General features: G+C 38.7%; 1 protein-coding gene across 2 annotated transcripts in view; it reads right to left on the bottom strand.

The window, feature by feature from the left end:
* Nucleotides 1–2,377: 2,377 nt before the first annotated feature.
* LOC129367912 (protoheme IX farnesyltransferase, mitochondrial) overlaps nt 2,378–16,127 on the bottom strand; it is a 28,929-nt gene continuing 15,179 nt past the window's right edge. For both annotated transcript variants that reach the window (XM_055042594.1, XM_055042593.1), the window contains exons 5-7: nt 8,224–8,294; nt 4,317–4,549; nt 2,378–3,240 (exon numbers count right to left, since the gene is read on the bottom strand). In XM_055042594.1, the coding sequence (XP_054898569.1) occupies nt 2,816–3,240; nt 4,317–4,549; nt 8,224–8,294 (729 nt within the window). In that variant the 3' untranslated portion in view covers nt 2,378–2,815. The remainder of the gene's footprint in view (nt 3,241–4,316; nt 4,550–8,223; nt 8,295–16,127) is intronic.

The following is a 16,127-nucleotide window of genomic DNA, read 5'->3' as shown; positions in this document are numbered from 1 at the left end:
TATTTTTCTGAAGACAGAAAGAGGTGTTGAGAGTTCAAGCTGAAATCGCTTTTCTGCATTTCCTTCCGCACTGACTTTATGTTACTTTATCATCAGTAACAACTTTATTTCTCTCTCATTCCTAACCACCACTTCCCATGACAGACATGCATTAAACAGCAATGACCCACCAATGCTGCAAACTTGTCCTGTGGCTGATTTAAAGTCCAACTTTAAATGAAAGAAAAAAAAAAGTTTGCAAGTGCATTTTTTGAAACTGTGGTCATGAATGACTGTGTGATATGTTTTTCTGTTCTGGTTCATTGTTTTGTGAATGACACATTAAGATACAATATTTAAATAGGATGTAATGGTCCATCACATGAAAAGTGTATAACTGTGGAAAGTAGAAGGAAAAGAATAGATTGCTTTCAGCATTTTTGTACAATGTAATCTGAAAAGTGTGGCAGGAAATCACCACTAAACCCTCAATTGTAACACTTTTTAATAAAATATTTTGTTTTTGTTTTTCGTCAAATTTTCTCTGTTGAGTCACTAAAGGAAAAGTTCAAATGAAACTAAACCTGGTGAGAACAAAACTTCTTTCAAAAAACCGGGTTTGATTATCATGTCACCATAAACGATTTGTGTTGAACAGTCGAACTGGAAATGCTATGTGGTTTGGCCACATGACATTTTTTTAGCATGGCATCATCCTTTCACCTTTATTTAGTTTCCTGAAGCTCCAATCCGGTTTGGAAACTGAGCCCATGTTTCCACTCATCTGCAGATTTGTAATTTTTACAGTTGCATATTTTATTCAGAAAGTTCTTTTATGCTCATTTTGGGACCAAAGGATTCAGAAAATTTAACACAAACTAAATAATGTATTATTTAATAAAAATCAACATATTTTTTTTATTTTGCGTTTTGTTTAATTATACATCTTTCATTTACCAACTTTAAATCGCTCAAAAACAATTCAAGAGTTCTTTAATTTCAAGAGAGCTTAAAAATTTGAAAGCCAACACGAAAGCACAAATTAATTTACCAAGGCTTTATTTGATCTTTCTTAATTTCAACATGATCTAAAACCTTGTTTTTTATTACAAAAATGAATACTTTGTTTATATTTCTTCATGTTACATGTCAGTTTCCCCCACTAGGTGGAAAACTGTTTGATTTTTTTATCTCATTTTGAAAAGCTCGTAAAAATATTCACAGCAGTTGGAACATTTTTCACAAATTTGTACATTGCACATGCTTTCAAAAAAATTTGAAATGCTTTCACATTATCACGAAAATGTGAAAGCATGTGCAAGACCAAGCCTGAACTATTGGCCTTTAGATAAAACTAAAAACATACACTGCATATCACCCTGAGCCATCCTCATAGCGGAACACGGCAGTGGCAGCATCATGTCACAGTTAAATGGTGTAAACTAAGCAATTAATAAATAGAAGAATGGACCAGTCAAAGTCCAGACCTAAATTCAACTGAGAAAGACTTAATTGTGCTCATAGATGTTCCACATATAATTAAGACTGTATTTTGTAAATTTAACATTTTAAACTCACTTTTTATTTTCTTTATGGCATATGTATTCACTTCTTTGTGTTATAAAAACTGATTAAAAATACATCAAAGTTGCCTTTTTTAAGCATTTTGTCTCGCTGATGAATTTTAGGCTTTTAGAATGACCTCTTATTACTGATAATTTAAAATCTTACCTTACCACCAGGTTAGGAGACATTTTATTTCTCAAAAGGAATGGCTCTGAGCTCCATGTGCAAGCCAGAAATATGCAGCGACACCACAACATGCAGATCTAAACAAGGAGAGTCCGTGCGTGCTACAAACCCCGTCAGGACTCATCATGTTGAGCCTTTGAGGTGCCCTACAACATTCTGCCTCTCCGTATACTTCTGATCCGGCTGTAACAGCTGGCCCGGGCCTGCTCTGCTCCCACCCTCTGATATGAAACTCCGCATCCGGTCAGACACTTTACGAGGACATAGAGCCGTTTCACGTCTCTCGGCCTTGGCTAAATCCTGCCGTTTTTTTTATGGAGCGAGGGTGGCGGTACCGCTGGGGGGACGGGGAGGGAAGGAGGCGCTTGTCTGTGGCTCCGAGCGCGGCGATGGAAATGTAACCAAACACCCAAAACTTGGTGGAAATAGAGCACATGTTGAATGACAGGTGTAAGGGGTGGCCTGCTAAATAGAGCGGACGGTTTGAGCTTAAAGTGAGCATATCCACCGGGGTTTACAGCCGAAACCTGAATCCAAATATAATGGGCAGCGTCACCTAATGAGATGCCTTGTTTTTCCACTTGATAAGAGTGCGATACATACTTTAAGTCAAGGAGTTCGTCACACATGACACAAAACACATCGATACAATCATTGTGTATTTATTGGTTGAGGATAGTTGCCGTTTTGTCGAAAGGGTTTAAATGATCCCATGAAGGTTTATGAAGTTAAACCTCACACACATTTTCTTGTTTCAAAAGAAAGTGAAGTTTATTTACTGTCAAGTAACATGTCATCATCACGTCTGTCCTGTTTTACCACTTCCTAAAAACGCTACGACAACATGGTTTCCACCTTAATGAGCTGCAGAGGCTGAGGCTTTCCGTGAGAGTGGTATAAACAATACAAAGTAATTTATCAGTCAGATATAAGACACTGGAACTGGTGGGACCCTTTAAAAATAAATATACATAACTATAGAACACACAATTAAAAGATTGCAACTTGGTGTGTTTTCTGTAAAGCAGTGTGTCAGCAAACATCTCTCCACCCAGGAGTACTACAGTTAAAAGAAGGGTCCCAGTTAATTCACTGGCGGTCTGAGGGTCAAAGGCGCCGCCGTGTCCTCTGGACTCCGACTGTACTTCTTACAGGTGAGTGCCAGCAGCAGCAGCATGGGCAGGTGCCATAGGCTGCAGAAGAAGAGCTTGCGGGCGCTGTTGCGGTCCCCCTGGTAGTAGAAGCGGACAGCTAGGTAGCTGATGTACAGGTTGATGGGTAAGGAGATAACGGGGAAGTTCCAGATGGTTACGTCCAGCGCGGGCGCTAGCGTCGTCAGTGGGATCAGCCCCAGGCTGTGGCGCAGGGCCACTCGCTTGCACATGCCCGGGTGGGTGACGGACATCATGCGATAGCCGCCGCGCGAGTAGTCTTCCCTCAAGTTCCAGCTGAGAGCGTTGAAGTGCGGGAACTGCCAGCAGTAAAGGAAACCGCCCAGTACCAAAGCACCTGGGGAGGGGAGACAAAGGGATTCAAAATCAAATAAAATACCAGATTTTTTTATAACTGTCCCAACTTTGAATACCAGGTGTTTCAATGCAATAATTTTAGGTTGTATCAACACAAAATGCACTTGGATTTTAGAAGACAAATGTATGACTAATATCATCATATAATGACCTTTTTAAACCCAAACTTTAAATGCAAATTTCCTGCCAGGTTTCTCTCCCCCTTTGCTCTTCTCAGAAAACATCTTCTGGCTGACAGTAAACATTTTGTAACTTTGACTGAAAGCTGAAGATTAAAAGCACCCACAACTCAGAAAACTTTCACCGCTCTCTCTCCGCCATGTCAACATTTGAATGGTTACTGAGTCACTTGGTTTCACATCCTGTTGGGGGTTCAAACAAAACAACAGAACTTACTGAGATCAAGAATCAATCATGTAAATGTTTTACTTTGCTTTAAAGGGGCAGTCTTATGTGTTTTCCAGCCACAAAGTATCATTTTGTTGCACGATCAAACAAGCTTGGAAACTGCAGTTTGGAGAAGGAGCTTTGTCCTCGAAGGTGGCGTTAGGTCCCTCACAAGAGGTTTGCACAGCAGCTGAGTGGTTGCCACATGAGATTAAAGGATCAATTCCTGTCAATTTTACATAAATTTACCACTTCGAGCAATTTTACAGGTTAAATCTTTGAATTAATAAAGTGATGACTTCACATTAAAAATGTGGCTGTGTTTAAATTCAGTTTAAATTCTTTGTTTTTAAAACCTTCATAAACAAAATGAAGGCTCACAGTAAACATGCAGCGTACAAAATGACCATCGCCTGTCTAAGCGACGCTGAACCACATATGACACGTTTGAAACATCTTCTAAATGACACATTTAAGTGCTGCTTAGCTGGAAGAAACATTTCTTCCACTCAGCAAACCACAACGAACCTATGGTCAAACATTTTGAAAACGAGAGCAACACTGAGGAAACAGCAAAGAATGCCTCTTTAAAAGCAGTCAAAGTCAAAAGAGAGCTGTTTGAAAAGCCATGAGGTGAAAGAAAAGGTGTTACACTTGTGCTGGTCGTACCTGGATCCAGACTGCCTGTGGCAGCGCACCAACCCATCACAGGGGGTATTGCTCCAACCACTGCTCCCACCCAGGTGTTGATGATGCTGAGCCTCTTGAGCGGTGTGTAGCAGCAGGTGTACAGAAAGATGTTGAGGGCGCCCAGGAAGCCTGTTAAGGGGTTTACTGCCAGCGTGAGAAGAGCAACTCCAGGAATGCCACAGGCCAGAGCAAATGACACGGCATGCAGTGGGCTGATAAGAAGACAGACAGAAAAAAAAAAGAAAGGAAGAAAGAAAAACAAATCAGTTAAATCAGCAAGATAAACAGGTACAAGACAAAAGCTTGAAAAGAAAAGTTAAATTACAGAGATTTGAGCTCAGGGAAGAGCCCATCGCTATCCTGGGAACTAAAGGATGATAAAGTTTTGCAAGCTTGTGGAAACACAAGATAAGACAACGAGAGCTGCACACATTTAGCACTGACACAAACAGACCCACAGGGGCCAGGAGCCAGCATGGCTGCGTCTCAAAACGGGAGCTTAGGAGGAAATTCATCTGATAAGAGCTCATCAGGGATAAAAAGTGGCCTCGGCGAGATGAAGGAGCGTGTGCGCACGCCAGAGATCAAAACGAGCTGAGAAAAACCGCAGCAGCTCAGCCTGCTGGCTGGATGGAGACAGCTTCCTCCTCCTCCTACTCCTCGTCAGCAGCAGACATGGTAAGGCCTGGTTCAAATTCAGCACCAACTGATCCGCAAATTACAGAGAGGGGAGATTAAAATCTTGACCAAACGCAGGCCTCTTCTTCAAAAAGCAAACTGGCTCTTTATTTTGGTGTGGTTGCCACGCAGTGAGATAAGAGCATTAATGTGATCAGTGGTGTTGTGGCTGCTTTATGTGGCCTGAGGTGGAGCCGTTCAGGCTGCCTATGAGCTGTTGACAGCCCTCCTGTGGGGGGGCTCAGCTGGGGGCCAGGGGAGGATGTGAGTCACATGATCAGAGGTGGGTTTGCTGCCCGCTGCTGACAGTTTAGCAAAAAGAAGAAGAAGAAGAAGAAAAAAAATCATCATTTGAACATTACATCAGGAGGGAAATGTTTAAAGCAGTGGCGGCCAGCTGGTTTGGCTCCAATTAAGGTCAGTAATTCAAACATGAAGCAAGAATACAGCAAAAGGAAAAAAAGCTACAAAATTACTCTTAAGCTACATGCAAAGCAATTATAAAACTTTTTACAAATAGAATGCAATTAAAAAAGGTGCGAAAACACTAGTCATTACAAACTGGCATAAAACCTAACATATTTCATGCAGGTTAAGTTTAGAAGCACAGATGGATTAGAAGCAAACCGACAGCTACGGTTAGCCTGAAGTCAAGATGGAGAGTAAAACAAATCTGGAATGTTTCTTCAGACTTTAAGATCAGATCAGATTTTAAGACTTCTTTGCTTGAGGAAAATTTCAAGATACAAATATGACCCATAAGCAAAAAGTTTCTGTTTTATACAGAAGAGTGAAATTGACGGATAGATGGAAATAAATAACTCTCGATAAATAAATGAATGTTTATCAATAAACTGAAATATCAATGGACACATGGGCAGAAAGCCAGATGCACTGGTTTTGCACAGACAGCTGAATGAGTGGATAGTTTGACAGATGTTTGTTTACATAAAACAGACTAGAGAGAAATCTGATCACACACAAATTATTTTTAGTAATTCAAATCTATATCACTTAGACAACGGTAAAGACAATTACGGTCCTGCAGCACAAATATTCTCCCACATTTCTTCCTCGCCTGCTTCAATGTGCAAGATAATTCAAACATCTTCTGAGTTTGAAATTAAACCCATAAAATGTGGTGATTGAATGGCTTGTTTGACAGGAACGTCGACCGACCCATATGCTCTCTGTCTTCACATATTGCATGTGTGACACAAAAGAGAAAAGGCTGATAGCTCAGATTCAAAGACATATAAACAAATAACTTCTCTTGTCAGAGAAAAGTTCAAAGAAAAAGGCAATGTTTCAAACAAAATATTTTACATGACCACCTGTAAGCACTAAAAATATTCACTTGTAAGCCAACTGTCTATTAGGATTTTTTCTGCAGATTACATAAATATGAGCTGCTTAGCTATAACTTGATATATATCCAGTCCCTTGGGAAGATCTATGGGTAAAAAGCAACACTACAGGTTTATAAAAGTGATCTTATATCTAAACAAGAGAGTTGTGGGTTAGGGCACAACTAACTCCTCACATATGTCTATTCCTCTTACAACACCCTAATAAGTCAGCAAGCAGCTATTCATCAGTCATCATTGCAAATCTAACTGCAAACACACCAGACCGAGACATCAAACACATTTTGGTCACAATTCACCGCCAAACACTAAACAGAACCTGGGTGGCCTAGTCAAAACAAGGGTCCTCAGCTGCTGCATGTTACGCCTCCTACACACTGTTCCATTAAACAGGTGCATCTCAATAAAAAGGGAACATCATCAAAACTGTAATTTACTTCAGGTAATTGAAGTTTTCAAATAGTTTTATTTTTGTCCATGTTATTTTGACAGTTTTTCAGCAGACAGCCACAGACACGAATCCAACAACAGTAAATCTGCTTTATATTATGCAGTCCTAGACCAGTGTGATGTTTCACAATGATGATGATTTGAGAAAGTTTGTCATCTGCTGGTGTTGGTCCACTGTTTTAAATTTTTATTTTTTTTCTAAAACCAAGTTCAAAGTCAGCACAGCTGTCTATTAGGAAACTAAAGAACATTTTATGCTTCCCTCTACTAACAAGCTTTATGGAAATAATGATTTTCTTGCAGGACTTGGTGCCAGTTCACACTCTCAGAAGTTCCAGTATCTGCTTTAATGACCATGTATTGCTTGATGACGACGAAAGACACAAGACTTAATACGTACCAACCACAGGCCTCCATGCCAAACTGCATCGATGAAGTAATTCATGCAAAAGGAGCCCTAACCAAATACTGAGTGAATACAGAGCAGAGGCATATTTTTCTGTGGGCTATGCTTTCTTAGGGAGAGTTTTTTATTTGTTTGATGCATTATTCTAATTGTCTGAGGTATGGAATTTTAGTATTTCCATTAACAGTAAGCAAATTAAGCTAATTAAAAAAATGCTGGTTGTGTTAAACATAAAGGACTGATAATAAATATTAGTTCCTCGAAAGGCTAAAGATATACAATAACACGGTATTTAGCAAAAGCTACTGCTAAAAGCGCTAAATTCAATTAAAATTGTTTTCACTTTTAATGTCAACAACCATTGAGCACTAATTGAATTTTGACATTTTATTAGACATGTTCTATAACGCCTATAACGCCTTTAGATATTGTATTGATGTTTGTATCTTGGGTCTCTACTGTCGGTGCTTTATTTTGTTCCGGTTTGTTTCTTGTTTAAAATAAAGTTAATCGGGGGAAGAAAAAAACAGAGAACATGATGAGAGAAAAAGGAGCTGCTGCGTGAACAGTCTTCACCCACTTCAAAATAAAAGCCTGAATGTAAACATCTAACTACTTCAATAGATGACGAAAACTTCAATGCAGATGACAAACCTTTTTCAACTAAAAGCTTATAAAGCAGCCAAGAAAATGAGCACTTCTGAATGTATCTGGAAAAAATATATATTTAGGGGAAGCCAAATGCACAAAATGTTTTCAAAGTTAGCAAAGCGCTAAAGTGCTAAATGTAAAATTAACAAACAGTGGAATGTGTGGAATGATTTCAACATGAGTTTAACTCATTGAGTTAAATTACTCAGACAAAATAACTTTCTAATGATATTTTGATGCATTGAGATACACCTGTACATTCTAAAAAAATACAAGAAATAAAGGTAAAAAAAAAGCAGAAGTCTAATGTGAAAAAAAATAGAGAAATAAGTACCTGATCTGTCCTCTGACGAGAGGACGGTTCTTTGTTCGGTTCATGTTGGAGTCAAAGGGCACCTCAAAGTACTGTGACAGACAGAACAAAAAGGCATGTTAGAAATGAAGACAAACAAACATTTTTCTCCTTAAAGTACAAGATATGAGGGACAACTAAAGTGCATTTTGTGCTGTAGCATTTATCAGCTTTGGCTGTTTAGGAGTTAATACATTCAAGACACCTGCAAAGATACACATGTGGCTTAGAAAAGAATTTTTTTTTTTTTTTTGCCTCAAAGATGCAAATAAAGGTCTGGAATGAAAAAAAAACTCTCTGCTCTGGCTTCTTTTATCCTACTTCTGTCTGCATGCAACAGATATTGCTCCATTTGCTTTGTACAGAAATGTCAGTCGGTGATTTGGTACGGCAACAATTATTGTACCACACATTAGAAACACAGAGAAAAATAAAACAACAAAAAAGCATTGGCTGCTTTTTGCAAAGTCAGACACGGTCAAAGTCAAGGGATCATCCTGGCTAGTAAATAAACTTGAGATGCAAGGTGGAAGCAGGGAGCTGTTGGCCGTGGTGGAGGTGGGGGACGGGGAGTTGTAGGACTGCTCTGGGATACAACTTTGTAAAAACTACGTATACGCCTGTTTTATGATCTGCTCTGGAGGAGTGAGCTTCAAAGCGCTCCCATGAGACTGGCAATGTGTGACTAAAACGCAAACATATGGGGTGCTTAAAGACAGGAACTGGCTAATCTTTGGATGTGTGGAAACACACCTTCTTCGACTGAGGCCTTCGACTAATGAACAAAACAGATAAAGCTCTGCCAGTACAGAACTGCGGGATGCATCGCTTCTGTTTATGGTTTCACTGAAATATTTAACAGACAATTTGCCCTTGTTTTACTGTAAACGAGTCCTCAGACTTCATCTTCTAAAAACACTGGAATAACATAGTACCTCAGGATCCCAGATGGGATCCACATCAATTGACATACAGATTAGCTTTTAAGAACCTTATGATGTTGTGGATGTAGTATTTGCATGAAGCATAACATATCTTCCTATGCTGAGAAAATAACTGATAATGAGCCAAAATTTAGGTTTGAACTTTGCCCAGACCCCTCAAAAACCTTCAATTTGTTCTTTTTGTTCATTTGGAGGTAGCAATGTTCATCTGAAATCCTGAGTTATTTTAAGGCCACATATCCTTAAGGTGTGGAAGGCACACCTTCTAAAGAGTTTTCCTTTAATAAATAAAATGTGAATTTTGTATTTTCCAAAGTTTCCTTTTTCAGATCTAATTTTTGATGACCTTAGATGACTAATTGTGACAGAACAAATCAGCAAGGGGACAATTTTTCTTTCACAGTGCTTTAGAACATTGAAGGCAAAAAAAAAAATAAATAAAATAAAATTGAAAATGGAAAATAAATGGACAACAGTACATGCTTGGAAGAGGCTTGGTGGAGGTTAAGCTAATCTGTTAAATATATATCCTGGCAATAAATATGTCAGCTTTAATATGAAACAAGGGAAAATATTTATTGATATTTCTGACTTTAAACATATCATCAAATGACAAAAGTGCTGGGAATTGTTTTTTAAGAAAAATGGAACTTTGCAATAGAACCAAAAATGGTCAAATATTCTTTTTTGGCTGAAGGTAGCGCATCAAAAAGACTTAATCAGTACACACAGATTTAAAAACAGAAAGTTCAAAAAAGCTCTTTTCCTCAAGGTCCGGCATTGTACGAGTCCACAGGGTCTGATGCACATCTGTGGCTGAGAGGCTGTCGGACCCCGGAGCCCAGACTGAGGTGTTAATTCTATTTCCTGGGTCAGGAAATGCGTCAAGAGGTCAGGGGCCGCATGAGAGAGAAATGCACTTTGCGGCCAGGCGAGAGAAAAGCCACGCAGGGCTGAGCCAGGCCTCAAATAGGGCCTAGGGCCAAGCGTGCTGCTGCAGCCCGGCTCACATAAAACGGACCCATGTTTTTCCATAATAAACATGATGGTAATTTTTTTTTCTTAACTGGAAAAAATATATTTTTTTGAAACAATTCTTATGCATAGTACAACAACAACAACAATAATAACAATAATAATAATAAACAGTTTAGGGAAATCCCATCAACATGTTTGCCATCATTTGGATGGTTGTCATGCTTGTTGTCAGATGATGATTTAACGTGAGCGCGGGTCACTCTGTCGGCCCCCCTGGGTGCAACACGCTGTCGTTTCACAGAATGCCTGGCCCAGCTCTGGTTCAGTCCTACAGCTCCTCATCTGGTTCACATCAGTGGCCCTCTAAACCAGTGTGATTAGCCTCCATCCCGAAACACACAGACACAGAGCTCTGCCATGTGTTTCAGTGATGGCAATGAAATAATTGGCTCAGTTGTGATTGGTGTGCATGCATAGGCGCTACTAGGGGTAAATCCAGAGGCTGCAGCAGGTCTTCAGTCGCTTTAAGTTGCGATAACTTGACTTTGTAATTAATTGATGGAGGTCAATGGGTATGACTGTAATGTCAGAGCAAAGAAGAACATTTATTTACAATGACATTGCTACAGAAAGACATTATTTTAATAAAGGCTTCTGTCTTCAAACTTTAGAATGTATTTGAAACAAGTGGAGAATTCACATGTGGAACACAACCACTCCTCGTTTCTGCAGCTCCCTCAGTCTTGCTGTTTGCCTCTCGTCAGCTTCAACCGTTTCAGACTTTTCCATTTAAAACTTTTTCTGTGTTTGTTCTCCACTTGACTTTGTAACTTCTGTGCAAAATTTGGTTTTAACTAAAGGATTCAGACATCTTTACAAGACCACTTAAACTTTATTTCAGCTTCATCATCCGATATCCTATAATTAAAAGACAGATGTTAACGCTGAAGGCTGTAACTAAACCAAGAGATACTAAAAGAGTTACTATCATGAATCTACACACTTATCCAAAAAGGCTATTATTCTAATCAACGTGTTTTCCATCCATATGAAGATATGGTACATTAAATGGTGGTATCTCTTACATCACAATCAATTGATGTTTCATCAATTGTTTCTTAGATCTTAGATTCATTTTAATAGGGGCTTCATATGAATGGATAATGTAGAAATCTTGAGTAAATTAAAGGTAAAGCAACACACCCATGTCAAAGCCAAAAATTACTTTAAAAATTGGTTTAAGGTTTAGATTAGTTGTTTCATCCTGAAGTCATTTGGCTTAAATTACAAACCTAATTGAGAATATTGGCTACTGTTTGTTTTAAGACAACCAGAGTTCATTAAATATTCACTTTATGGTAATCCAAAAATAATGCCGGACATTATCCCCATTATTCTCTTAAAAACTCAATTAATCAGTACCAGCTTATTGTTTTTGAAATGTCAAACATCTTCATAAAAAAAAAAAATAAATAAAAAAAACGGAAGTTGGGGAGGGACGACTGCTGTTTTCAATTCTGAACACAAACGACCACACAAAACCCCTAATTGTAGGGAAAATTATTGGCCAGACGATAAGGACGGAAAACAGAGGAGACCAAAGCAAGGAGTGAGGTAGAGGGGGTGTTTTGTTACCAGATCCTCCGAGTTATCAAAGAAGGAGCATGATTCAATGCCAACAACCAGGTCTAAATTGACAACAGACTGCAGAATGCCTTTCTAGTTTTTTCCTGCGCAATAAAGCAGCTCTGCATCAGGAGATAATTTATGGGGGCTCTTCAAAGTGATTTATGTTTGATTAAAATATAAGAAACCCCCCATTAAAGAAAAAGAGGAAGTGAAGCGAGGCCAGAGAGGAGCAGTTGAGTAACAACAATCTTTTTACTGTTTACTTGAGCGGCAAGAGTGCAGCTAAACACAGGAACCGGGCAACAGATCCAGCTCAGCAGCTGTAAACCTTTGACTCACATCAGCTGGCCTAAACACAGACTACCTCTCCGTGGCTCTGCTGAGGGAACCCCAGGTGCACGGCTAAAACCAACAACCACAAGTCATCACCTGACAGGATGTCACCTGTTTGCGCACTCAAAACATCCACCGGGGCAAGTGGTGCTCTGTTGCACGTGAGAAATCTACAAAAACCGGATAAGAGAAATGGACAAGCAACAAAAGCTTTTCTCAGAAGCCTGATTTCTGGTTTTATAACGGATAATAAATAAATAAATTAATTTAAAATATATATATATATATATATATATTTTCTTTTTAATGCATGTACAGCATATATCAGCAATATGATGTTAGAACCTGACTCAGAGAATTGCCAAAAAAGACATATATATATATATATATATATATATATATATATATATATATATATATTTTTTTTTTTTTTTTTTTTTTTTACAGTAAGAAGAAAAAGCAACAGAAAACAAAAACATAATACATGCAAGTCAGTGCACGTACACAAACAATGCTAAACAGGCAAAGGCTATTTATGTTCTGCTGAAGGGTTAGTGAACAATGTCAAAATTGCAAATCATGCCACCAAAAAAATGTTTGCGATGTTCAAGGTAGTTATTAAACTGTTAACACAAACTGAAGTGCATATCCCAGTGATGAAATGAGCATCATTAAAAAACAGGAAAGCCAGGAAATGTGAGGAGAGTTCAAAGAAGATGAATGTTGACTTAATGTACCTTTGAAGGTATTCACACTCCTGGAACATTTTGACATTCTACCCCCCATCTTTTAACCCACAGATGGGGGTGTGACAAGTGTGACACTTGTAGATAACTGGAAACATGTTTTATTGAGGTAGCGACAGAGGACTGGGGGACAAATCCCCATCTGTAGGACACTTGTGAAAACCATGCATTGATAGCTTTCAGTAAGATCGATCATACAATTCCCCCAAGATAGATTAAAGACTATGATTTTAATGACAAAATACAGGATTGTGAATATATTCCACAAACTTTACAATGCAGTTTGAGGAATTGGTGACCCAGACAGAAGCACTGGAATGAGATTTTTTAATAACTAGGGTAGAACAAGACAAAAACAGGAACAGACCTGATCAAACTTATATCACTTAATTTCTGTCTCAGAAAAATATTAATATTTATATCACGCCATTAACAAGCAGAGGTGAAAGATAAGCTCTCCGTCTGTGCCTGAAAATGGTACATATGGCAACCAGCAGATGTGTTTGGGACTCGTTGCCCTCTGTGATCTCCTGGTGTGATGAAATGAAAGGGGAGAACCTCATCTGGTTAGTAATGAAAAGCTGACAATTTCTCTGTCTAATTCAAGACTCTAAATCAAAGAGGTTCAGTAAAAAACAAAACCAAATAGTCGACCATGTGATCAAAACATCTTAAGGTCACAGTTGGGAATGCCTTTTGAGTTAGAATATAAGAAATTTAACTCCTGACCTCAAAAAGTAACTTTTTTTTTGTTCTTGTCACTTTTGTAAGCACCTGAGCTCCACAATCCTGCTGCTTTACAACACTGTTTTCATTTTATTCCTCCTTTACAGGCCCCGTTTTACACAGTGCAGTACTTTGTCTTGCCAAAGAGTGGATCACGTCTCGCTTTCAGCTGTGTGTTGAACCCAAACCTCTTCTAGCGCTCTTTAAAGTGGTCTGTGCGGGAAGCGTTGGCAGCGGTTCAGCTGGCATAGCCTCGCTCCTGATTAATGGGTTGAGTGCGGGACAGTGAAGTGCTAAACTGTCCTCATGTTAATCAGCCAATTAATGCTCAGCGGAGCCGCGTTGCCTCTGCCCTGAAGATAATCTGTTCCTTTGGAGATAGGGACAGAAAAAGGAAAAGCAAAGGTGTTCTAGAAAGCACTTTTAAAATAAACAACTATATGAAAATATATGTTAAAAGGAAGAAGATGATAAAGGATTCATAACAGTTTGAGCCGAGCAAAGGAGACATTGCCAGCAAGAGTTTGATCTCTATCTCTAAAGATAAATGATGGTAATTTGTATCCAATTGATGTGGAGCTCAGTCTCAAGCTGTGAGGCAAAGCTTAGATCATGGTTTTGGTATGATTTGCTAAATTAAATTTTTTTATTCTCTATGACCACAGTGCCTCCTAGAGTGAGGGAAGACTCAGATTACAACCAAAGAAAAAAAAAGCTTGATGAGATATTAAAGTGATTTGCTCTCTGTATGGAGACGATATAACATTAACACAATCTGACAGGGTTTTTTTAAGCTCTGTTAAAATCACACAGCTTATCCTTAGACTGGAAGAAACAAACGAACTCAAAGTGGCAAAAATTATAGGTTCACTGAAAAGATACAAAGCTAAATACATTGACAGTTAAGATAATCACACCGAATTAACATTTTATTTTAAGGCATCTGCCTGGGAAGTGGAGTAAGTTCCGTCATTGAACGCAATGATAAAAGTGAGACATCACGCCATTAACCAACAAGGGTACTTCTGGCTATATTTAAGGTAGTAAAGATGTGGCGAAAAATTCAGTCCTTACTCCAAAAGGGTAGTGGTGTCTGTGCTGTCTTTTTAGACTCGGAGAGGCATTTGATACTGTCATCATGGTTGAGTCGTCCCGACTGACTGCCCAGTAGAGGTCCCACAAGGCTCTGTTCCCAGACCACTAATTTTAGGACCTTTTTATCAGACGTCTGCACAAAGTTAAAAACAAAATGTATGCTCGTGAGGCATGTGCAAAAGTTGTCCAACGAGCATCTTTATTCTCACATCGGTTCTCAAACCAACTGATTTTCATACCTAAATATTACTCTGAATTCAACCTAATTGCTCATAAGTTAGATCAAAACTATTATCGTACATTTTACAGTTTAGCACCACCTTTAACAGTGTTGCTTATATTCTGTTTTTATTAAAACTTACCCTCTTGTTTGGCACTTTTTTTTCTTATTGATTCAGTTTTAGTAGGTCGATGGTTTCTAGGTATAATGTATCTTGTATTTCGATTTGTTTCCATAAAAGCACGGTAATTAAAGCTGGCAGATTAACATGGTCCAAGTAGGTTCATTACTGTACACTGTTCCTTTTCAAAATAATTGAATAAAATAAGACGTAAATGTTTGCAGAAAAAAAACTGGGTATCGTTTACCACAGGATCAGACACTACATTATGTTTGTTCAGACAATTACTTTAACTCTACTAAACATATCAGCTGTGCAAACAGCAATAATATCCATAAATGACCTTCCGTATCTCCAGACTGAGTCTGATAAGTTAATTTCTGGCCGAATTAAGGTATTTCTCAGCCATTTCTGATTGCCTTTAGTTGTGCACACAGTTGACCGCTTTCTATTCCGTCATACAAGCTGAGGGAAAACATATCTGCAAAAGCTGAGCAAGTAGAATTAGGCACCCTCATTGTGTGTGTGGTCACTTGTTTAAAGAGAAATAAACAGACCTTTCCGCCATGAAGGGGTCATTTTGCAAATAACTATGAGGGTGTGACTGACATGACGTGAAGTTTGAAAGCCTCTCTACAGTTGAAACAAAGGCCTGAGCATGACCATGTGTATGTTTGAGAGAATGTGAGTGTTTACATTTTCAATCTGCAGCTGTGTCTGACCACAAGCAGCCTGGAAGCAGAGGGGAATGAGTATGAATCAGCCTCAATAGTGCTCCGATATGGCTAGTCTGGAAGATCTGGAAGAAATTCAACATTGGAAAAAAGACAGGATGCCTATGAAGTCCTGCACTGTTCACCAAAACATGACAGCAGCTGTCAGCACCTCTGGTAGATTTGTATTCCAAGCAATGACCCATGGATAAAATCTTTCCTTCGTTTGGACAAGCTCATTCAACAAGCCAATCAAATTAAAAATGATGAGAACCTCAGAGGAAGAAGTTCAGATTTCTTAAAGTCTGTGTGTCAATAATTTACCGTCAACAGCAAATTTCACTTATGTATAAAAGTCATCTGGATTTTGTGAGCAGTTTT

Source organism: Poeciliopsis prolifica, unplaced genomic scaffold, assembly GCF_027474105.1.
Source record: "Poeciliopsis prolifica strain line A6 unplaced genomic scaffold, Auburn_PproV2 SCAFFOLD018, whole genome shotgun sequence".
NCBI lineage: Eukaryota > Metazoa > Chordata > Actinopteri > Cyprinodontiformes > Poeciliidae > Poeciliopsis > Poeciliopsis prolifica.
The sequence above is the reverse complement of the archived record's forward strand: the minus strand, read 5'-3'. Positions and strand labels throughout refer to the sequence as shown.